Source organism: Ranitomeya variabilis, chromosome 7 (genome assembly GCF_051348905.1).
Source record: "Ranitomeya variabilis isolate aRanVar5 chromosome 7, aRanVar5.hap1, whole genome shotgun sequence".
Lineage (NCBI taxonomy): Eukaryota > Metazoa > Chordata > Amphibia > Anura > Dendrobatidae > Ranitomeya > Ranitomeya variabilis.
This window is the reverse complement of record NC_135238.1, coordinates 20,933,875-20,958,602: the sequence shown is the minus strand read 5'-3', so window position 1 is coordinate 20,958,602 and position 24,728 is coordinate 20,933,875. Positions and strand designations below refer to the sequence as shown.

At 43.4% G+C, this 24,728-nt stretch overlaps 2 protein-coding genes and 1 long non-coding RNA gene across 4 annotated transcripts; 2 read left to right on the top strand and 1 right to left on the bottom strand.

The window, feature by feature from the left end:
- Positions 1-1,915: 1,915 nt before the first annotated feature.
- LOC143784891 (uncharacterized) lies at positions 1,916-4,240 on the top strand. Its single transcript, XR_013217895.1, has 4 exons — positions 1,916-2,016; positions 2,951-3,104; positions 3,798-4,010; positions 4,096-4,240. It is a non-coding gene; the product is annotated as an uncharacterized LOC143784891 (long non-coding RNA).
- Positions 4,241-8,251: 4,011 nt separating this feature from the next.
- LOC143786173 (uncharacterized) lies at positions 8,252-10,194 on the top strand. Its single transcript, XM_077275461.1, has 3 exons — positions 8,252-8,385; positions 8,574-8,685; positions 9,950-10,194. The coding sequence occupies exons 1-3, from the start codon at positions 8,365-8,367 to the stop codon at positions 10,192-10,194; spliced, it is 378 nt and encodes a 125-aa protein (XP_077131576.1). The 5' UTR covers positions 8,252-8,364.
- Positions 10,195-18,776: 8,582 nt separating this feature from the next.
- On the bottom strand, positions 18,777-24,661 carry RPUSD1 (RNA pseudouridine synthase domain containing 1). 2 transcript variants are annotated; one of them, XM_077274415.1, is made up of 6 exons: positions 24,597-24,661; positions 22,744-22,942; positions 22,548-22,671; positions 22,369-22,471; positions 22,096-22,197; positions 18,777-20,650 (listed from the first exon to the last, which is right to left on the bottom strand). In XM_077274415.1, exons 2-6 carry the CDS (start codon positions 22,923-22,925, stop codon positions 20,277-20,279), a joined length of 885 nt encoding a protein of 294 aa, XP_077130530.1. In that variant the 5' UTR covers positions 22,926-22,942; positions 24,597-24,661; the 3' UTR covers positions 18,777-20,276. The 2 variants fall into 2 exon arrangements, with proteins under 2 accessions (XP_077130530.1, XP_077130529.1); XM_077274414.1 differs by having other exon boundaries at positions 24,606-24,652.
- Between the last annotated feature and the right edge of the window lie 67 nt (positions 24,662-24,728).

Genomic DNA, 24,728 nt, shown 5'->3' with positions numbered 1-24,728 from the left:
TACAAGAGTTTTAGCAAGCCATACCTAAAAGAAGAAAGGTGATTTCCGCTAATCATAAGCCTACAAGACACAGATCTAGCCTGGTCATTAAGGGGTTAATGGCGACTTATCTTAATCGCCCGTTCCTTCTTTTCCAGGTAATGCGATCACTTGTTATAACGGATCTGATCCCAACGCATCTTGGCTTGTGGATAATCTGGGCTCCTATATGATTTACACAAGTGAAGAAGACTTCATCCTCTTTGCCAACGAGTCCATGGTAAGGATTTTGGCATTTTTTAAAGGATTTTTTTTCTCCAAGACTTTAACATCGATGACCTATCCCAATATCAGTTGCTTGTATGGCAGGGATCTGCAATACCAACTGTTTAGTAGGGGTTTGGTGACCCAATTCCCATCAATTAGACATTTATGACCCATTCTAAAGACCAACCCAGAAAACCCCTTTTAGATAGTGTTCTCTGTTATGGAACCCCCCAGCACCCAGAATATGTTGTGCAGTTATATGTATGTATAATAGGTTCCATGTGAGATGCATGTCCCTAATGCATCAGCCCACAGGCTGCGCACCTGGGCAGAGGGGACAAGATATCCCCCTTCTGACCTCCCCCACCTTTGTAATTCCCACAGTAAATATCGGCAGGCTCCGGCCACCTGCCGCTATTGTAATGTATGTCTGGCCTGCCGCTTTTCAATTGGCCTGCCCTCTGTATCTGTGTGATATATTCTGTGTCCTGTGAGTAAAGTGTTGTCACACTGGAAATACATGGAGAAGCAGTGATCTTTTTGTGGCTTACTGTTGAAGGTACCTGGGCGGAGGCCAGAGCTCCCCCTGCTCGCTGACTCTCCTCTCTCCACTCTGTCATCTCCATCTTGGCCATCTCCACTTTGGTCCACTCTGCCATCTCCATCTTGGCTAGCTCTATCCTGGTCCGCTCGGCCATCTTTTCCTTCAGATCAGTACGCACATCAGACATCACCTCTCGTATGATCTCTACTGCAGGGTTTGGGCCATAGAACGCCAGTCTGTTCTTTACTTCCCTCTGGAATTCAGTCTCCTCCACATTCACATTGGGGGGCGCTGCACTGTCGTGTTCCATGATGGCTGCTATCAAATCCGCTTTTGTTTTGTTGCTGGCGATTAACCCTCGGGCTTCCACCAGATCTTTTAATGTAGTCCTTCTGGTTGTTGTTTTCCATTCATTCCTTTCCTCCTGTAGACGGGGTATCACATCCCGCTGTCTGCCACCAGTGTAACGGGGTCTACCGTGCTGTAGTACCTCTTTCAGTACCACCCCGTGTTTCAGGAGGTCCACTCTGCTTTGGCTGGAGTCTGAATGAAGGACGCTGGCTGGAATTGCTTGGTTACATGGGCGCATATAAAAGATCACTGCTTCTCCACGTATTTCCAGTCTGACAACACTTTACTCACAGGACACAGAATATATCACACAGATACAGGATACAGAGGGCAGGCCAATTGAAAAGAGGCAGGCCAGACATACATTACAATAGCCGCAGGTGGCCGGAGCCTGCCGATATTTACTGTGGGAATTACAAAGGTGGGGGAGGTCAGAAGGAGGATATCTTGTCCAGGGGCGCAGCCTGTGGGCTGATGCATTAGGGACATATATCTCACATGGAACCTATTATACATACATATAACTGCACAACATATTTGGGTGCTGGGGTGTTCCGTAACAGTCTCCAACTTTGGTCCTTTAGGTGTACATCAATAGTCTCAAACCTGTGGCTTTCCAGATGTTGTGACAAGTCACAGCCGCGCTGGAGACTAGTCGGACAGGCAGGTCCCCGGCGGCTTCTCACGCCCGCTGCCCTGGAGGGACAGGTTCAAGTAGGTTTAACATTCATCTGTCGTTCTCCTTACAGCTGCAAACTTTTGCCAATGATCATTCCTGTGTAGACCTTGTAAGTAACCCGGCTGGAATTACCCAAAGACACTGCGATTTATTTCACCTCCCTCCTGACCTCAAGTGCATCATTCAACCTGAGCAGGTGAAAATGCTGAAATCTCTGAGCACTGTGCAGTCACATACTTTTATTATACCTACCTGCAGTCACCACTAGGGGGAGCTCACTGACTCATACATTGAACCCCGTAATAACCACAGAGTGTGCAGAGAGCTCCCTCTAGTGGTGACTGCAGGAAGACTGATTTTTAATATTTAAAGGGGTTTTCCGAAAACCATTATCTCCCATCTGCAGTTTGTTTTATAAAAAAAATTAAAATCTTTTGCTTTACTCCCACTGCCGGGGAAATATTTTACTTCATAGAAAGCAGCAGCTGCGATCCCGTGCAGTAATGTCTGTATACTTTTTTGCTTTCCCCCATGCTCAGGAGCTGTGGTATGATCAGACCATGTCCCTGTACGGTCAGACACAGCCATTACACAGTACACAGCAGGGGAATATTTATAAGATTATCTCAGCACAGGAACATTTTATTTAAACACATCCAATTGTGGAAATTGTTATTATTCCAAGACGTATTGATTAGAACGTACGTTGTTGATGGGAAAACGCCTTTAAAAGTTCCTCCCCCACATTGAGTTTGTGGATTACCAAGTATAAGAATGCAGCGTACGTTCAAAACGTGTTTGGTTGGTCAACGATGGCTTCCCCATACCCCCGCCGCCTCCCCTGCACTACATATTTTGGATATCACAAGCTACTCTACATTTTTAATATTTTACAAATAAAGAATATTTTATGACCTAGAAGCCGGATCGTCCATTCATGTCAGAAAAATAGATCTCAAACTATAAAGATATAGAATAGGAAATTCTTCATCACAGAATATCAGAAATTAAAGGCAGAGATTCACTTTAAGGATAACGATGGAGGTAATTGGTAATTAAACTTTTCCTCTTTTTCTTCCTTTTTTTTTCCTCTTTTAATTGGTAATTAAACCCCTGTCCTATATTTCTAGCCTCCCTGATGTATTCCTCTGTTTCCTGACGCCCTCAGCTCTGGTTAATCTGACAGCAGCAGACACATTGGAGATAACCAAAAAGATCAATCAGCAATGCTACAATACTACTGGAGGATAGAGCCCTGCTGGCCCCACCCCCGAGGATCTGCAGGTAACGGCAGGATTCAACACAGACAAGTGTGGCTATGTATCTATCTATCTATTATCTATATATCACCTATATATTATCTATGTATTATCAATCTATCTTTCATCTATCATCTATTATCAATCTATTATCTATCATCTATTATCAATCTATTATTTATATATTATCTATCATCTATCTATCATCTATCTATTATCCATCTATCTATCATATATTATCTATCATTTATTATCCATCTGTTATCTATCTATCTATTATCAATCTATCATCTATCTATCTATCAATCTATTATCTATCTATTATCTATCTATCTATCTATTATCTATCTATTATCTATTTATCATCTATTATCTATCTATTATCTATCTATTATCTATCTATCTATCTATCATCTATCTATCTATCTATCTATCTATCATCTATCCATCATCTATCATCTACCTATTATCTATCTATCTATCCCATATCTATCTATTATCTATCTATCTATCTATCTATCTATCTATCTATCTATCTATCTATCTATCTATCTATCTATCTATCTATCTATCGACCTGCATACAAGAAGTAGAGGATGATGTTCTTCTTTTGCCCTGGATGCCTCCTTACTCAGTGTTGCCCCCTATGTCTGTGTAAAGTAAATGTAATGTAAAGAGCATGCATTTATGTTACAATTTTGCACGTATTTGTCCGCAGGTTGCGATCTCACTGGTTAGCAGACTAGACCATTTCTCAGCTGACACGCTCATGACTCTGGGACAGTCGGCCGTGGGTCTGTCCATGGGACAAATTGACAAGATCAGTGATGGCAATTTACAATCCCGCCTGCCCTCCCTGAGTAACGTCAGCGGCTGGAGCGTCGGGCAGACCCGATCAATAATGGAAAAGCTCCTGAACTCCAATTACCAGGTGATTTATAACAGTGAATTCTAGATCTCAGACATTGCATCCTCTCCTTCTACCACATATAACCCCGACCTCTCGGCCCCATCAGATCGAGGACCTGAGCAGTCTAGGGAGCTTGGTAACTGGACTACCGAGTAAGAAACTGCAAGAACTGAACTCAACAGCTGTGCTAAATGCCGTGAAGGATGCACAATTTGCAGGCAAACTCACCAGTGCTCCACCATTTTTGCAGAACACATTTGTCATGAAGGTAAGAATGCCCATATGTATGAAGGAATCAGCCAACATTAACTTTTATATGATGAGATGACTCTGCTCATTCTGCCATAGGCTGTGCAGCAAAGCTGAAAAGTGAACTGCAAAAAAAACTGATCTCTGCTTATCGTGTGCCTTTATTGGCAGAATAGTTATATGGACCTCCGATTCGGCGAGCTTCTCTAATTTTAGGTTCTCCGTATTTCTATAGATTATAACAGCCAACTCAACTACATCCAGTGTTGTCAAAAACGTCCCTGCTAATCTGGCGAGCTTTATTCCCTAGTCTTTCTCGCTCTTCAAATCAGAGAAGCCATCTCTAGTAGACGTCAATGGCAAGTCGTGGAGTCCAGACCAGGTATGATCAAGTTGGTGACCCATGGGTGGATAGATAGAAATGTGCCCTTTGTAACACTGCTGTTATTTTATATGGATTTTGTACGGCATAGAGACCTTTATGGCACCTTAGACACCATAGACTGACATAACTGCTGCCACAGCACCCCCTATTGGTACCCTGAAGTCATTGCAACCTCTATTTCTTTCAGGCTTCCATGTTTTTTGACGACATCACAAACAGCACCTCTGATTACTCCCTGTAAGTACATTATAAGTCTACCCAAAAACTAAAGGGGAAATGACCTAAACTCGCCAAACACAATGGACACATATTAGGTATGTGACGTACATATGGCTGGCATTAACCTGGGATCCCTCTGTTTAGGCTTTCCTCATCAGTCCTGCAAGGCTTTACCTGCTCAACCCCAGCTAAAATTTCCAACAGCCAAGTTAAGCTGCTGGGGAAGGCGATGGAGACCAATAATGCCAGCCTGAGTGAAGATCAGGTGAGAAACAAGACCCCAAAGTTACTACATCATTACCCCAATGGATACTATACACACATTAGTGGAAAGTGACACATTATACCCTTTACACTCGCCACATCCTCTACATGAGAAGCACAACCCACCAAATCCTCTACATGAGGAGCACAACTCGCCACATCCTCTACATGAGAAGCACAACTCACCAAATACCCTACACGAGGACAACTCGCCACATCCTCTACATGAGAAGCACAACCCACCAAATCCTCTACATGAGGAGCACAACTCGCCACATTCTCTACAGGAGGAGCACAACCCGCCACATCCTCTACACGAAGAGCACAACTCGCCACATTCTCTACACGATGAGCACAACCCGCCACATCCTCTACACGAGGAGCACAACCCGCCACATCCTCTACACGAAGAGCACAACTCGCCACATTCTCTACACGATGAGCACAACCCGCCACATCCTCTACACGAGGAGCACAACCCGCCACATCCTCTACACGAGGAGCAAAACCCGCCACATCCTCTACACAAAGAGCACAACTCGCCACATCCTCTATACGAGGCGCACAACTCGCCACATGCTCTACATGAAGAGCACAACTCGCCACATCCTCTACACGAGGAGCACAACTCGCCACATCCTCTACATGAAGAGCACAACTCAACACATCCTCTACATGAGGAGCACAACTCACCACATCCTCTACACGAGGAACACAACCCGCCACATCCTCTACATGAAGAGCACAACTCGCCACATCCTCTACACGAGGCGCACAACCCGCCACATCCTCTACATGAAGAGCACAACTCGCCACATCCTCTACATGAGGAGCACAACTCGCCACATGCTCTACATGAAGAGCACAACTCGCCACATCCTCTACATGAGGAGCACAACTCGCCACATCCTCTACATGAGGAGCACAACCCGCCACATCCTCTACACGAAGAGCACAACTCGCCACATCCTCTACACGAGGAACACAACTCGCCACATCCTCTACACGAGGAACACAACTCGCCACATCCTCTACACAAGGAGCAAAACTCGCCACATCCTCTACATGAGGAGCACAACTCACCACATCCTCTACATGAGGAGCACAACTCACCACATCCTCTACACGAGGAGCACAGTTCACCACATCCTCTACACGAGGAGCACAACTCGCCACATCCTCTACATGAAGAGCACAACCCGCCACATCCTCTACATGAAGAGCACAACTCAACACATCCTCTACATGAGGAGCACAACTCGCCACATCCTCTACATGAGGAGCACAACTCGCCACATCCTCTACATGAGGAGCACAACCCGCCACATCCTCAACACGAAGAGCACAACTCGCCACATCCTCTACATGAGGAGCACAACTCGCCACATCCTCTACACGAGGAACACAACTCGCCACATCCTCTACACGAGGAACACAACTCGCCACATCCTCTACACGAGGAACACAACTCTCCACATCCTCTACATGAGCACAACTCGCCACATCCTCTACACGAGGAACACAACTCGCCACATCCTCTACACAAGGAGCATAATCTGCCACATCCTCTACATGAGGAGCACAACTCACCACATCCTCTACACGAGGAGCACAACTCACCACATCCTCTACACGAGGAGCACAACCCGCCACATCCTCTACACGAGGAGCACAACTCACCACATCCTCTACACGAGGAGCACAACCCGCCACATCCTCTACATGAGGAGCACAACTCACCACATCCTCTACATGAGGAGCACAACTCACCACATCCTCTACACGAGGAGCACAGTTCACCACATCCTCTACATGATTAGCACAACTCTCCACATCCTCTGTACCAGGAGCATAAGTCATTATCTCCCTCATTTGTTCCCAGTTGAACTGTCTGAGCAGGCAAATAACAAAAGGTGGTTACACAGCAGATCTGGACTCATATCCTGGGGAAGTCTTCCTATTCCTAAAGTAAGTTCTTCCAGTGTAATAGAATGTAGCCATAGAAAAAAATGTTAAATGTTAAAACATCGAGAATAAATAAAACATATATGGATATATTTATATATAGACTTATAGATAGATATGAAATGGATAGGTAGAGAGATATAATAAAAATAAAAAAAGTAACAGCAGCACTGTGGAATAAATTAGGTGCATGCCCCAGGGCTATGACCTAAAGCCATCTAGACTAGAGAATGCAAAATATGCAGCAAATATGTGAAAAAGTGGGGGTAGATAACTGACCCATATATTGGGCAACATTTGGGTTTCCAAAAACACTATGAGCTTTGATTGGTAATATTTTTGCCATTGCAGTTCAGCAAATTATTCCTCTATTGGAAACTGCACTGAATTCTTCACCAAAGTTGGCAAAGCGAACATCAATGTCTTATCAAGTGACACCAAGTTACGCAGTACTCTCCTGACCAAAGCCTTGTCCTGTATGGTAAGAGGCCGATTTCTCAAATTTTCAGCTTCAAGTTATTTTTATTATGTACTGCTTAATTTCCTAGTATATTTTTATAGTAGATAACATTGATTTAATGATACAGAGCTCTAAATTCTTTGGACAGACATTAAGAGTTATGTGGTTGATGAGATTTTGGTTCCTGTAGTCACCACTAGAGGGAGCTCACTGCATACTGAGCTTACTTTGCATACAGTATGCGGTTAGCTCATATTCTCCCCCTAGTGGTGGCAGACAGATATACAATAAAGTGAAAAATGTGATTTTATGTAGATTATTTAGAAATCTGTTTAAATAAATTTCGTTTTACGGTGCAGACGCTTTGCACAATGATTCAATGTTTTTTTCTTTTTATAGAAAATATCAGGACCCTCTCTGACCGAGAATGATATCACAGTGCTGGGACACCTTACCTGTGAGATGAATGCATCATACATTGCAGGTTCCCCTCCCGGTGTACTGACTCAGTTTATCCCAGTGTAAGTCCTTCTCTGCCGAGCAGACGGCTATCCAGACCTTACTCAGAAAAGATAACTCAGTGTTCTGGTAAGTCAGAGGATCACCTTGTGGCTGCCGTTACAACCAACGATATGCTGATAAAGGCCATAATTAATCTTTGTTGCTGCATTTTTCTGATATGCATAGACACTTTGACTACTATAAAGATACATGGGGCTAAATCTTCTAATATTTACAAAGTGTAAAATATTCTCTTTTATAGGGCCTCCTCCACATGGACAAAAGACACCTTAAATTCACTTGGAGGAATCAGTGGGTTTTTAACCAAAGACATGCTGACAAATATCTCCAGTGTAAGTATACTGCAACAAGTATATATATATATATATATATATATATATATATATATATATATTTCCCACCATTCGGCAATAACGCACCACTACAGATCCCATGTGGATTGTGACTCAAGTCTCCTAAGTGGGTGAATTAGTGATTTCCCTCGAATGTTCAAGACGTCTTACATTGTCCGTTTTCATAGGTGTCCTATAAGGCCTGGATGAAAGAAGCTATACAGGCCTCGACCTTGACCAAAAGTCAGTTTGCCGCTATTGTCACAAATCTTTTGTCTACCAGAGCTCGGAGAGCAGCAGGTGAGTGTGATACATGTCATACATCTAGTGAATTCTTACTTTGTAATGTAAGAACCATTAAGTTGAAAAGAGGGAAGAAAATAAAAAAGAGAGGTATAGGAAGCAATGGAAAGAGAAGGAAAAAGAATGAAGGTCTAAAGTAAAGGAGAAGGGAAAGGTGAAGGCTAAAAGATTAGGGGAAAGTCTAAACAAAAGGCAATGCTGAAAGGGTAAGGGAAGAAAGTAATGGTGAAGAAAAGGATAAAGAAAAGGAATTTTGAAAAGGAAATGCTAGAGCAAAATGAAAAGGAAAGTTTAAAAGAAAGGTCTAAAATAAAGAAGAAGGCTCCAGAGTGGATAAAGGATCGTTGGAAGGGAAAGTTGGAAGAGGAGAAAAGGCAAAAGGGACTGAAAAAAATAAAGTGATTAAGGAAGGAACTGTTTTGCAAAAGGCTAAAGAGGGAAATGTTTAAAATGAAAGTGTAAAGTATAGAAGAAGGCTCAAGAGTGGATAAAGGAATGTTTAATGGGAAGAGGAAGGGGACAGTTGAAGAGGAGAAAATGCTAAAGGGGAAAGGAACTGAAAAGAGAGAATAAAGTGATTTCGAAGAAAAATCTAAAGGAAGGGAATGTTTCTCAAGGAAAGTAAAAGAGAATGGTAAAGTTTAAAAGGAAGGTATAAAGTATAGAAGAAGGCTCAAGAGTGGATAAAGGAACGTTCAATGGGAAGAGGAAGGGGACAAGTGAAGAGGAGAAAATGCAAAAGGGGAACAGAAATTCTAAAGGAACCAGAGAGGGGAAGCTAAAGTCACACAGGCTAAAAAACTAAAGAAAGGGAATGTTGAAAGGGAAAACCCACTGCCAAAGAATAGGGCAGTCCAAAGAAAGTGAAGAAAAGTATAAAAGGTAAAAAAGTGGAAAGTCTAAAGAATATAAGAAAAGAATTTCTACAGTTAATAGTAAAGGGGAAAAAGGAAAGGAGAGCCTCAGGCAAAACAGGATGATGGGTTTAAAGAAAATGACCTGTTAAGAGGGAGTAATGGAAAGGGTAAAGAAAATGAGAAAGAGATGTTCAAGGAAAGGAGAAAGCAAAGTCTAAAAGTTAGGCCGAACCTTAAATCTAAAGAGAAGTGGAAGGGAAAAGATAAAGGAAATATAAGTGAAAGGAGAAGAAAAGAACAATGTAAAGAGTAAGATATAATAAAGGCAGGAATCTGTAGTGGTTACATGAACACCTACAAGTCGTCTCCTTATAAAGGTATAACCTGGGATTCTGCCGTTATAGGTTGTGCTTCTGGGAAGGATATCACAGCGAGTAATGTGAACGACGCCCTGCTGCCGCTGAGTTACACGCCGACAGAATTAGATGCCTGTTTAGGCAACAACACCCTGACCGACTACCTGTCCGTGCTGAGCAGCAAGACCTTCACCGATGCTCAGCTGACCGTCCTGAAGAACAAGCTGGATGCAGTAAGTTCCCTTTATCTCCCCAAAACGTATGAACATTGGACCATGGAAAGGTCCCTGTAGTTGATAAGAAATTGGTATAACGAGGAGGAATTAGGGTCAAGGTGATCAACGGGGCCTCATTTGTTCAATGTATAGGGAACTTAAAGGGGTTGTCCATCTTTGGGATCTTTTTTTTACTTAAATGCATGTATTTTGTGCTTCCCCAGCTCTATCCCACTGGTTTCCCAGAATCGGTCCTAATAAACCTGGGGGAAATCAGCCAAGTGTGCGGAGACGCTGATGTGAGCAAGTGGAACATAACCTCGGTGGACACGCTCAGCAGTTTACTTTCAGTCTATCCCTCCGACACCATGGTAAATGAATCCACCGGTGGCAGGACTGATGCACCCAGCACTATTCATGCACATTACATACAGGAACGGCCCATCTGTCCCTCTACAACACACATTGCCCACTCTTCCTCGGACATGAGCATCTTCAATGGTGTCTGACGGCCTCTTTTCAATGCATTTTATTGATAAAAAAAAATTGCGTTCCCTTTAAAGCGTTATTTCCAAAATTAAAAGTTATCAATTATCTAAACAATGTAAGGGATAAGTGATAACATGTGGTCCGACTGCTGAGATCCCTACCGGTCCAGTGCCCTGTTCTCAGGATCTGTCGAAGTCTCTGGTGTCAGCCCCCACTAATCTGCAAGTTATTACTTACAGTCATGGCCAAAAGTATTCACACCCGTGCAATTCTGTCAGATAATACTCAGTTTCTTCCTGGAAATGATTGCAAACACAAATTCTTTGTTATTATTATCTTCATTTAATTTGTCTTAAATGAAAAAACACAAAAGAGAATGAAGCAAAAAGCAAAACATTGATCATTTCACACAAAACTCCAAAAATGGGCCAGACAAAAGTATTGGCACCCTCAGCCTAATACTTGGTTGCACAACCTTTAGCCAAAATAACTGCGACCAACCGCTTCCGCTAACCATCAATGAGTTTCCTACAATGCTCTGCTGGAATTTTAGACCATTCTTCTTTGGCAAACTGCTCCAGGTCCCTGATATTTGAAGGGTGCCTTCTCCAAACTGCCATTTTTAGATCTCTCCACAGGTGTTCTATGGGATTCAGGTCTGGACTCATTGCTGGCCACCTTAGAAGTCTCCAGTGCTTTCTCTCAAACCATTTTCTAGTGTTTTTTGAAGTGTTTTGGGTCATTGTCCTGCTGGAAGACCCATGACCTCTGAGGGAGACCCAGCTTTCTCACACTGGGCCCTACATTATGCTGCTAAATTTGTTAGTAGTCTTCAGACTTCATAATGCCATGCACACGGTCAAGCAGTCCAGTGCCAGAGGCAGCAAAGCAACCCCAAAACATCAGGGAACCTCCGCCATGTTTGACTGTAGGGACCGTGTTCTTTTCTTTGAATGCCTCTTTTTTTCTCCTGTAAACTCTATGTTGATGCCTTTGCCCAAAAAGCTCTACTTTTGTCTTATCTGACCAGAAAACATTCTTCCAAAACGTTTTAGGCTTTTTCAGGTAAGTTTTGGCAAACTCCAGCCTGGCTTTTTTATGTCTCGGGGTAAGAAGTGGGGTCTTCCTGGGTCTCCTACCATACAGTCCCTTTTCATTCAGACGCCGACGGATAGTACGGGTTGACATGTTGTACCCTCGGACTGCAGGGCAGCTTGAACTTGTTTGGATGATAGTCGAGGTTCTTTATCCAACATCCGCACAATCTTGCGTTGAAATCTCTTGTCAATTTTTCTTTTCCGTCCACATCTAGGGAGGTTAGCCACAGCTCCATGGGCTTTACACTTCTTGATGACACGGTAGACACAGGAACATTCAGATCTTTGGAGATGGACTTGTAGCCTTGAGATTGCTCATGCTTCCTCACAATTTGGTTTCTCAAGTCCTCAGACAGTTCTTTGGTCTTCTTTCTTTTCTCCATGCTCCATGTGGTACACACAAGGACACAGGACAGAGGTTGAGTCAACTTTAATCCATGTCAACTGGCTGCAAGTGTGATGTAGTTATTGCCAACACCTGTTAGGTGCCACAGGTAAGTTACAGTGCTGTTAATTACACTAATTAGAGAAGCATCACATGATTTGTCAAACAGTGCCAATACTTTTGTCCACCCCCTTTTTTATGTTTGGTGTGGAATTATATCCAATTTGGCTTTAGGACAATTCTTTTTGTGTTTTTTCATTTAAGACAAATTATATGAAGGTAATAATAACAAAAAATTTGTGTTTGCAATCATTTTCAGGAAGAAGCTGAGTATTATCTGACAGAATTGCAGGGGTGTCAATACTTTTGGCCATGACTGTATAAATGGCAAATTGATATCACCGGCATTTTCATAGGGTATTTTAGACCCCAGGTTCTCAGGAGGGGTCTGAGTGGCAGTTTGACAACAATCCACAAGTTATCACTTATGCTTAAACTTTTCACTTTTTAGCACCTCCAGACTATAATCACATTTCCATAGCATATTTTTTTAGGATCCAAAGCTCAAAATCTGCTGCACGGATATAATGTTCTATAATGAAATTCTCTCTGCCTGCAGTCACCACTAGAGGGAGCGCAGGAGCTTACTGTGCACACATGGAGCTCAAAAATAACTGTCTGCAGTGAGCTCCCCCTAGTGGCAGACAGAATTGACTCTGAGAAGGAAAGGCATCGAATGTGAAGCTTTACCTTTATTGAACTTTTCACACTTTTATCATTTCAGGCCCAGAGTGAAATTGGGAAATACTTAAGTTCAGGAAATCAACTTACTGCAGCGGCGCTGAATGTGATCAATAGTTGCTACTAGGGTTGAGTGAAACGGATCGTTCATTTTCATAAGTCGCCGACTTTTGGCAAAGTCGGCGTCTCATGAAACCCGACCCGATCCCTGTGTGGGGTCGGCCATGCGGTACACGATCTTGGCGCCAAAGTCGCGTTTCGTATGACGCGTTTAGCGCCATTTTTCAGCCAATGAAGGAGTGTGGGCAGAGTGATGACATAGGGGTTAGGGGCGTGCACGGCTATCGTCATTTTATCGCTTGTGCGCAGTAGGGATTTGCAATGTGTAAAACGAAATTTTCTGTGCTGGGACGGGACGGAGGGGGGAGAGAGAGAGAGAGAGAGAGAGAGCGAGAGAGCGAGAGCGAGAGAATTTCGCCCGCTCAACCCTAGTTGCTACGTCTGTCTGTTGACCAGCGCTCAAGTGCAGTCCTTGAGCAGCAGTGCGATAAACAAATGTTAACCTGCAGGCTTCAATAAAATTAAGAATAAAATATATACATATACCCAATTAACATCAATCTCCTGCAGTGCTGCCAAAGCCCTGGACTTATCGGCATGCAGCCAAGCTGTGAAGGATGCCTTCTACACTCAAGCAAAGTCGGCCTTCCAGTCCGAGAGTAGCCAAGTGTCTACCTACTTCAACCTCGTAAGGCCATATCTAGGTAAGCATCCAATCTGGGCACACAATACAACACTATGGCATTACATGGACCACTATGCGAGTGCTATAGTACCTTGTTATAAATGATCCCATTTATCATAGGACTGGGCAGAGTTTGTTTATAATTGCAATAAAAGAAAAACTTTAACTGGATTTTTTTAAAGTTAAACCGAGCACCTCCTCCGATTGCTGCGGCTCCACTGATTCTGGAACAGTCTTTCTTTTTCTTCTGTGACCTTCCATCCCAAACTTATGGTAAAAAATGTGCAAATCTACCCATCAACCAATCGTGCGTATGCTACGGAATGTCTGTGGGCGCGGCCGTGTTTTGATTGGCCGAAGTCAGAGGAGAAAAAGCAAACTCCCAAGGAGAAGATCTATGGTACACGCCCAGTTGCTTGAAGGGAAAATTTGAGTCTTTATTTCCGGGGGTCATAACTTTGGAACGGTGAAGCGGAGAAAAAAAAAGAAAAACTGATCCAGAATCAGTGGAAGAGCAGTAATTAGAAGGAGTACTCAGTTTAAATGAAAAAAATCCAGTGAATGGCCCCTTTAAAGGGAATTTAGGTATTTTTTAAGGCATTTGCAGGTAAAACAGGTTGGGGAAGACCTATATGAAGGAATGAATGGAAAGGGAGAGTTGACTTTCAGAAGAATACACCCACTATCTAAAATGGCGCCATTATTTACATAACATCCATATGTCCTGCCCTGGCAGAGTAGAAAACTGGCATTCCTGGCAAGTGCCTTAGGGGTCTACATTTGATAGCATTTTTTGGGGACCTGCACAATTCAAATGATTCAGTTCTCTTTTTGCATAGCATAGCATGCTGGGAGTTGTAGTTTATCAACAGCTGATATGCCAACGATAAGAATACAAAAATATCAGGCCGATTCCATGTTCTAATGTGTTCCATTTTTTTTAACCCCCACACAGCTGCATCGGCCTCTACCTTCACTCACGGCCTCTCAGTCCTTTTGGGCATTTTTGGAGCCTTTCTTCTTTTCTAAGACCTGATGCAGAAGACTATTTCATGACTGAGGATACAACGCAAAATAAAAAAAAAAAAAAATCTGTCGCTGCTCTTTATAGTAAAAGATTAGAAAAACATGGCTGTTTTTTTTTTCTATGAAGAGCGCCACACCTCTGTGTGGTGGTGTCCGGTATTGCAACTTTAGCTCCAGTAAAAATTAATGGAGGTGGGCTGTAATATCAAACACAACCAGATGGCGGCGCTGTTTTGGAGTGAAACAAGTCATTTTTTCTAATTTTCGGAAACTCTTCAGTCAGTAGCAGGGAAAACAGCAAATGACACCTACAAGATGGAGCATCGTTACTTTTGAATATAATCATTAATTTTCTATGGCTAAATCTATTGTCAAGTTTCATTCCACATTTGCAATCAACCTAATTAGTTGACTGTTTTATTACTGGGTGACACAATGGTCCGATGCATTACATACTGGGATACTCAAAGGGCTGGCATGTAATAATTAGTGTGAATTAAAAAAACAAAACTTGCTAATAAATTGATTTATTTATTAACATTTCAGACAGGAAGTCAGGTGTGCGCAGTAAAAGCTCTTCCCTTGTAGTCTAAAAAGGTCACTTGAACCTTTTGATAAAACTGGACTTGGATATAAGAGAAACTGGAGTAGAACAGTATATAACCGTGTCCGGTAAACGATCACAGAACCTCAGGGGCGTAAGCTAGTTTGTATCATGTTTATAGTCTGCGTTTGTATAATGGATGACTACAAAGTGGCTGCTATTTATTGTATTGCCTTTATACTTTATTTATTTCAATAAAAATATATATTAAAAAAAAAATGAGCATTCAATTTTGTATCAATAAGATTAGAGATATGTGAAAGCTCAATTTAATTTATGATAAATGCTTTTTAAAAGGGACCCGTCACCAGTTCCTTTTAGTTTATTCCCATTGCTCCTTCAAGTCTTTTGTTTTATTCAAAAATCAGTCCGACGGTTCCAGAGATATGGGCGATTTTATTTAGTGCTGCTTTTTAATGGTCTTTACTAAGGGGGCGTGGCTGAAAGAGTAATTATGCAGAACAAACCTAAAGACACGCCCTAGAGGAGCATGTAAGCCACGCCTCCTTTATGAAAACCATACAAATTAGCACTAAATAAAAAATCCAATATATCTGGACCTGTATGGTGGATTTAAAAGAAATAAAAAAGGAATATTCAAAAGGCGTATTCTCCAAGTCAGTGCAATTATGGCAATACCAAACAGGATTAGTTTTTTTTTTAAGTGGTAAAAAATATATATAAAATAATATTTTGTGTCACCATTTTCCGAGACCAGTAATGCTTTATTTTTTAATCTGTTGTAGCTTTGAGGGATGTTTATTTTCTTTGGTGTCAAAAACGCTTTGAATGCCTTTAATTGCATTTTTTGGGGAAATACAATGACCAAAACAGTGAATTTCCTGGAATTGTTTCTTTTTATTGTATAGTCTGTAAAGTGAACTTGCTGGGATAGACACTTGTAGAAAGATTGTCAACAGTTTTGAATATTTTCCACTTGTAAATAATCTTCGCTCACATCTTCAGCCTTTTTCCAGTTGTACTGTCATGAATTTGAACATATAACATGGTGAGGCCTTTAGAGTCTGAGCTGTAGCTCTTGGGTTCTTTTTTCTTGCAACTTCTCTCAGTATTGTATATTCAGACCTGGGAAAGGACACTGCTAGGAAGATTGTCAACTGTCTGGAATGTTTTCCACTTGTAAATAATCTTCTCTCACGTCTTCAGTCTTTTTCCAGTTGTACTGTCATGAATTTGAACATATAACATGCTGAGGCCTTTAGAGTCTGAGCTGTAGCTCTTGGGTTCTTTTTCTTGCAAATTCTCTGAGCATTGTATATTTAGACCTGGGAAAGGTCACTGCTAGGAAGATTGTCAACTATCTCTGAATGTTTTCCCACTTGTGAATACTCTTCTCTCACTGTAGAATTATGGACTACAAATTGTTCGGCAATGGTCTTTCCCAGATTGACTGGTAGCAACAATTGCTTCTCTAAGATAATTGCTGATGTCTTTTCTCCATGGTATAGTGCCAACACACACCTTAATGCTCCAGACCAGCAAACTGCCAAAACTTCTGCTTTTATAATAAAGGTCACATTTGCTGCTGAAAAATTAATCAAGGACATTTGATTAGCAGCACCTAAACTGCAGTTAGTGTCCGTGTTTGGCATTACTGTAGAGGGAAGAACCCAATTAATTTACGGAGGGGAAGGTTTCCTGCAAAGTTTGTGCTTCAATCCCGTACTCACATATGAAGTATTGTCGTGTTTGGACAGTTCTTGCTCTCATGTTATTCCAGCTGCTCCCGCGAGTCATCCATTTTTTTAAAAAAATCCGCCATACGGTTCCAAAGATATGAGGCCTTTTTTTTATTTTGTGCTACTTTTTCTGGTCTTTACCAAAGGGGCGGAGCTCGCAAGGCAGTAATGCAGAGCATCCAAAAGACACGCCCTAGAGCAGTGATTTTCAACCAGTGTTCCGTGGCACACTAGTGTGCCGCGACACATGGTCGGGTGTGCCGCGGGGAAAGTTCCCCAAACTATGGTGCCCCCTCCTTTCTGCCCCGATCTCCTGTCCGCTCCCCTCCTCCCTCCTGTCCGCTCCCCCAGTCCTCCTGTCCGCTCCCCCGGTCCTCCGATTACCCCCCCGTGTTCCGATCCCACCCCCCATACTTACCTAGCTCCGATGTCCCTCCCGGTGTCCGGCCGTCTTCTCCATGGGCGCCGCCATCTTGGAAAATGGCGGGCGCATGCGCAGTGCGCCCGCCGAATCTGCCAGCCGGCAGATTCGTTCCTATACATTTTGGTTGCTGTGATAAGTTCTATCACAGCGATCAAAATAAAAAAAATAGTAAATAAACCCCCCTTTATCACCCCCATAGGTAGGGACAATAATAAAATACAGAAAATATAATTATTTTTGTTTTTCCATTAGGGTTAGGGGTAGGGTTAGGGTTGCACTTAGGGTTGCACTTAGGGCTAGGGTTGCACTTAGGGCTAGGGTTGCACTTAGGGCTAGGGTTGCACTTAGGGCTAGGGTTGCACTTAGGGCTAGGGTTGCACTTAGGGCTAGGGTTGCACTTAGGGCTAGGGTTAGAATTAGGGTTAGAATTAGGGTTAGGGTTGGAATTAGGGTTAGAATTAGGCTATGTGCACACGGTGCGGATTTGGCTGCGGATCCGCAGCGGATTGGTCGCTGCGGATTGGTATCAGTTTTCCATCACGTTTACAGTACCACGTAAATCTATGGAAAACCAAATCCGCTGTGAACATGGTGCGGAAAATACAGCGCGGAAACGCTGTATATTCACACTGAGTGAGTATAAATACATTTAGAATCTATATTATTAACTATATGTAGAATATGTACTGTTTTAGTGTCATTTTGTGCCATTTTGCTTGGTGGTGTGCCCCGGGATTTTTTAAGTATAAAAAGTGTGCCGCGGCTCAAAAAAGGTTGAAAATCACTGCCCTAGAGGATCCTTTGAGCCACGCCCTAGAGGATCCTGTGAGACATGTCCCCCTGTAAAAACCATTAAAAGGTAGCAATAAAAAGGGCCCATGTCTCTGGAACCGTATGGTTGATTCAAGGAAAACGAAAAACTGACCAGGTCCCCTTTTAGGGAACCAAAATATAAAGATAATACAGACATTGGTTAATGAATAGAATTTATTCACATTTCCTCTATTTTTTTTTTCCTACACATTTAAAATTTTACAAATCACAAAAACAAAATGAATCATAAAATCACATAAAATAAGAAGAGTACAAAAAAAAACAAAAAAACGATAAAATAGCAGCAACATTGAAAGGCGGATGGAATAAATAACGATATAAATAAATATAGCATCTGAGATTAAATAGAAATATTCGTCATCTTTTACCAAAAATATACACATCTCTCGTCGGTGTCCCTCTCCCCCCTGAGTTCTCTATGACCATCACCATGTACCAAATTACAGCCTGCGGAGATCCCGTCCAAAACTACTGCGTGCTAGGCCTGTGATTGGTTTGCTATGGGCAACAAAAATGTGTGTGTATATATATATATATATATATATATATATATATATATATATATACATATACACACACACATATAATTTTTTTTTTTTTTTTACTTTATTTTTTAGCTATTCACTTTGGCACCAAACTATATATATGACCTATTACTTGAGTGGAAAAATAAAAAAAAAAGCGCCGGGGGGGAAGTGCGTCATTGATCCTGACCATCGGTTCACGTCACATGATCGCAGCGCACCAATGGGTTGGCATAACAGCCAGGGGACTGCAGAAGATCTCGCATGAACGCCGGCTCGTGGCCGGCGTTCATGGGAGATGATGGTTTTTGCTACCTATAGCAGTGCCGATGCACTGGTATGTAAAGCACAGGCGATCAGATGATCGCAGCTTCAATTAGTATTAAATACAGTAAAAAAAAAAATAATAATTTAAATATTAAGAAATTATATACCACAAAAGTTCAAATCACCCCCTTTTGCCCCACTGAAAATAAAATTAAAAAAATATGCATATTTGATATCGCTGCGCTCAGTAATGTCCGATCTATCAAAATATAAAAAAGAATTCATCAGATCGGTTAATGGCGTAATGTGAAAAAAAATTGAAACGCCAGAATTACATTTTTTTTTTGCAGCCCCAACACAGCAATAAAATGCAATAACAGGAGATCAAAACATCACATCTACCCCAATATGGTATTAATAAAAACGTCAGCTTGGGACGCAAAAAATAAGCCCTCACCCAGCCCCAGATCCCGAAAAATGGCGACATAAGCCATTATTTTCTCTTACAAATTTTGGATTTTTTTCTTCACAATTTAAATAAAAAAGAAGCTTTACATGTTTGGTATCTGCGTACTCGTCCTGACCTGGGGGATCATAATGTCAGGTCAGTTTTATAATATATTGAACATGGTAAATTAAAAAAAGCTAAAATACAATAGTGGCTGGGACTGCACTTTTTTTTCCAATTTTGCTGCACTTGGAATTTTTTTTCCTGTTTTTTAGTAGACTATATGGTAAAACTCGTACAACTCGTTCCGTAAAAAAACAAGCCCTTATACGGCCATATTGACGGGGGGGAAAAAAAAAAAGTTATGGCTCAAAGAAGGGGAGGAAAAAACAAAAGTGCAAAAAGGGGAAAAATTGCCAGGTGGTGATGGGGTTAAATACCTCGTTATGGAGCGATATAACAAGGTAAAATGATAGATGGTCTGGGAAAGTTGGGTGATAACAATAATGGAGGCCATATTGGTTGTCACTTGGGTGGCATGCTTAAAGGGACACGCCAGACAAAGCTATACAAACCCTATAGAAAGCTAAAAATGGGCAAGAAATTAGTAGATCACAGGAATTACCCTCAAAAATAAAATCTCCACAGGGATCTATGAAGCTGCAAGTTCGGGTTGGTCCTACAGTCTACAGTGCTTTCTCCCCCTTCTGCGCATTAAAACACCCCAGCAGTTGTGGAGGCCATTGTGCTGGTGAACTGCTGGGACAGGTAGATGCTTAGAAGCTGTGCGGTCCTAGGAGCGGTGAGAGGTTGAACTACTGCTACCATGTTACCCGGGCATGATGGCGGGTACAGCATTACCAGGGACAGAGCGGGTTATTCACCGGCCCACTCCGACAACCACTGCTCACACGCAGCTCTCTCCCGCTCCGTCGCCTTCCTGCACGGTCTCTCTGGTGGTTTCTGCACTTCTTTCTTGCTACCTGACTCCACCTGGCTGCTGACTATTTCCGTCATGGCATCACTGAGGCTACGGATGGTGTCTGCAGGCAGCCAACTGGGGTCCAGATCTGCACAGAAAGGGTCGGGTGCAGTGACTTCAATGAGCTCTCGGTCGGTGGGGATTCGGAGGTAGTAGGCATGAAGCATCATTCTGTAGGGGTCCGTGTCGGTCTTAAAGCTATAGGTAAAGTCGCCTACGATGGGGTAACCCAGGGCGCTGCAGTGGACTCTGAGCTGGTGGGTACGGCCTGAAAGTCAAGGAAATGGTAGTTAGAATGTTAATGGCTACCCCACAAAAACGAGCATGGTCTCAAGGTGTGAATCTGCCCGTAGCCAAAGTGGCTGATAAAAGAAAGCACCTTGCTCCTGACCATCCGGCTGCACAGGATGGCAGCATCAACTAGCTCCTGACTATCCGGCTGCACAGGATGGCAGCATCAACTAGCTCCTGACCATCCGGCTGCACAGCATCAACTAGCTCCTGACCATCCGGCTGCACAGCATCAACTAGCTCCTGACTATCCGGCTGCACAGGATGGCAGCATCAACTAGCTCCTGACTATCCGGCTGCACAGCATGGCAGCGTCAACTAGCTCCTGACCATCCGGCTGCACAGCATCAACTAGCTCCTGACCATCCGGCTGCACAGCATCAACTAGCTCCTGACCATCCGGCTGCACAGCATCAACTAGCTCCTGACCATCCGGCTGCACAGCATCAACTAGCTCCTGACCATCCGGCTGCACAGCATCAACTAGCTCCTGGCCATCCGGCTGCACAGCATCAACTAGCTCCTGACCATCCGGCTGCACAGCATCAACTAGCTCCTGACCATCCGGCTGCACAGCATCAACTAGCTCCTGACCATCCAGCTGCACAGCATCAACTAGCTCCTGACCATCCGGCTGCACAGCATCAACTAGCTCCTGACCATCCGGCTGCACAGCATCAACTAGCTCCTGACCATCCAGCTGCACAGCATCAACTAGCTCCTGACCATCCGGCTGCACAGCATCAACTAGCTCCTGACCATCCGGCTGCACAGCATGGCTGCATCAACTAATTCCTGACCATCCAGCTGCACAGCATGGCAGCATCAACTAATTCCTGACCATCCAGGTGCACAGCATGGCAGCATCAACTCGCTCCTGACCATCCGGCTGCACAGCATGGCAGCATCAACTAGCTCCTGACCATCTGGCACAAGCATGGCCGCATCAACTTGAATGGAGCAGTGCTGTAGAGCCCTATTCTCATGACTGGTGTTGGGTCGGGTCTCCAGCAATCATTAAAGGGGTTTATCCAGAGCCACTAACATTAAAGGGTCATGCGCCACGTGTCTATTGTCATGTGATGTGACGTCACTGGGTTTAGTGGCTCTGAGCGTCTCCTGCAGACACCTGGAGCAAAGCTGCTTAGCTCGCTCATTGGCTGCAGCGATGTCTATGTGACACCGGGGCGCACTCAGTTCCAGACCTGGAAACAGCGAGTAAAGCATATTGGTTTTTCCGTGCAGACTCGCAGAGACGCTTGCATGCTCAGCATACTCTGCACTGGAAGCGAGTGGCGTCATAATAACATTTGCGCCGGAAGCAAGTGGCTCTGATTTGTGCTGTAAAACCCCTTTAAATTAAGGAGCGTTTTAGCAATTCCAATAAGGGAAAACCCCTTTAAAGACCCCTTTGCTACCCACCTGTCAAAGGCTGTAATAAGACTTTAGTCACCGGGTCTCCTTTGTATAGTCCACGCTGTAGTACGAGGAGGTCCGTCTGACAAGGTTTGGAATTCTTGCACCCTGGGGAAGACAGGACAATTCACTAAGAGGCTATAAATAGGTGGACAGCCCCTTTAAGGAATCCCAGGTTAATGATGTCATTAAGGTTACTAACGTGATAACAGCGGAATAAACCTGATGTATTCTCTTCAACCAACTTTACTGACAAAGTCACGGACAATCAGTACTCACCCTCCGTCCCCTCTACGCACATCATGTGTGTGAGTCCGTCCTGCGTGTTCTTGCCTATGGCCAGGGTGATGGTCATGCGACTTTCTGCTACGAAGCCCCTGACCTGAACAGAAGAGGCAGCGTGAGCCGGTGTGAATACATACGCAATGGAAAAGGATGCGAGGAGAGTTCATCCTCACCAGGGCCAGGTACGCCTTGGTGACCGTCCGCTCTTTGAAGCACTTGTACGCCCGCCCCGCGGCTTCCTTGTTGAGGGCGACACATAGGGCTCCGCTGGTCGAAAAGTCGAGCTGATGGCAGAACCTGCGAGACCATGAGATACGATAAATCTATACGGACCCAATAATGAGGCGGACGCTGGGGACTAGAACTCACCTGAACCCGTAGTAGGTGTCGGGGTCGGCGAGCTCGGGGAAGCGGTGCTTGAGCTGTCGCTGCACCGTCAGCGTCTCGTACCACATCTTACTGTCTATGCGGATGTCCCAGTGCTTGTTCACCACCAGGAAGTCGGAGCTCTGGTGCAGGAGGGACAACGTCTCTATACTACCTGGCTCCATGGACACGAAGGGACCCGCTGGGGGGATAGCAACAAAAGAAAGGGAGGGATGAGAAATACCTTCAGAGAGTACACACATTATATACACAGCTACGGTCAGAAGTCTGGACACTTGTTCACCCAATGGTTCTCCTTGTTCTTTTTGCATTGTGCACATTGTAAATTCAGACTGACGGCAGCAAATCCGCACAAGGACAAACATGTAAAGAAACACATGTGAACCATGCTTTGCCACCATTGGCGTTCTCTCCGGCAGCTTCCTCAGGTCACCACCTAGAATGGCTTCCGACAGTCTTGTTGGGGTCCCCAGAGGTGCATGAGGTTGCACCTCCACCCTGCATCCAACTCATCCCAAACCATCTCAGTAGGGTTGAGGATGGGTCATTTTGGAGGCCATGTCATCTGGCGCAGGATCCATACCTCTTCTTCTTGGTCACATTGTACTTACAGATCCCGGGAGTGTTTTGGTCATTGTTCTGTAAGAACACAAGTGATGATCCCACTAAGCAAAAACCAGACAACATGGCGGTCGGTTGAGGTAATGTCTGTGCGTCATTTATAAGGGCTGTTATCTGAAGGCCTGCACATTTTCGTTTTCTGAGGCTGGTAACAATCACGAACTTATCCTCTGCAGCAGAGGTAATGCTTGGTCTTCCATTTCTGGGTGAGTCCTCAGAACAGCCAGTTTCATCAAAGAGACTGATGATTTTCATGACTTCGATGTTCTAGCAATTTTCTGGATTGGCTGATCTTTATCACGTCTTATCATGATGGACTGCTGTTTGTCTTCTCTTAGTTGAGTGGATTTTGCCATATTTTCACTTAGAACAGTTGTGGAGTAAGGCTGAGCACTGCATGGAGCCGTGTACCAACACTACACCTGCAAAACCAAACAGTCGCCGATTCCCCAAATAAGCTGCGGATGAGGCAGAAAGGTTCATTGAAAGCCAATCCAGGTGACACACGATGAAGCTGCTCGCTTTGTTTCACATGTTTCTTTACTCCTTGTCTCTCGCTGATTTTGCTGCCTCCAGCCTGAATCTACAATGTGCACATTCCAATAAGAACAAGGAAATTCCATTTCACAATATACAGGCAGATATTACATACACAGCACACATGTATATGATATACACCACCTACATTATACACATTGCATACACTGTACAGATATACACACATTACACAGTGTTACACACACATTACACAGTAGCACACACAGTATTATACACACAGTACATTACACACATTACATACACAGTATATTATTACACACACAGTACATTACACAGAACATTACACACACACAGTACATTACACACAGTACATTACACACATTACATACACACAGTATATTACACACAGTACATTACACAGTATATTATTACACACACAGTACATTACACAGAACATTACACACACACAGTATTACACAGTACATTACACAGTATATTATTACACACAGTATCATACACACAGTACATTACACAGTATATTATCACACACACAGTACATTACACACAGTACATTACACACAGTACATTACACAGTATATTATCACACACACAGTACATTACACAGTATATTATCATACACACAGTACATTACACAGTACATTACACAGTATATTATCATACACACAGTACATTACACAGTACATTACACACAGAACATTACACACCGACGTCCGCTCCTTCTTCCTCCCTCCCGTCTTCTGCCCTCGCTGCTCTACTCTACACCACGCCGGGTGCGTTCTAGCCAATCCCAGGCAGGCTCTCCCCTCCGCAGCCAATCAGACGCCAGA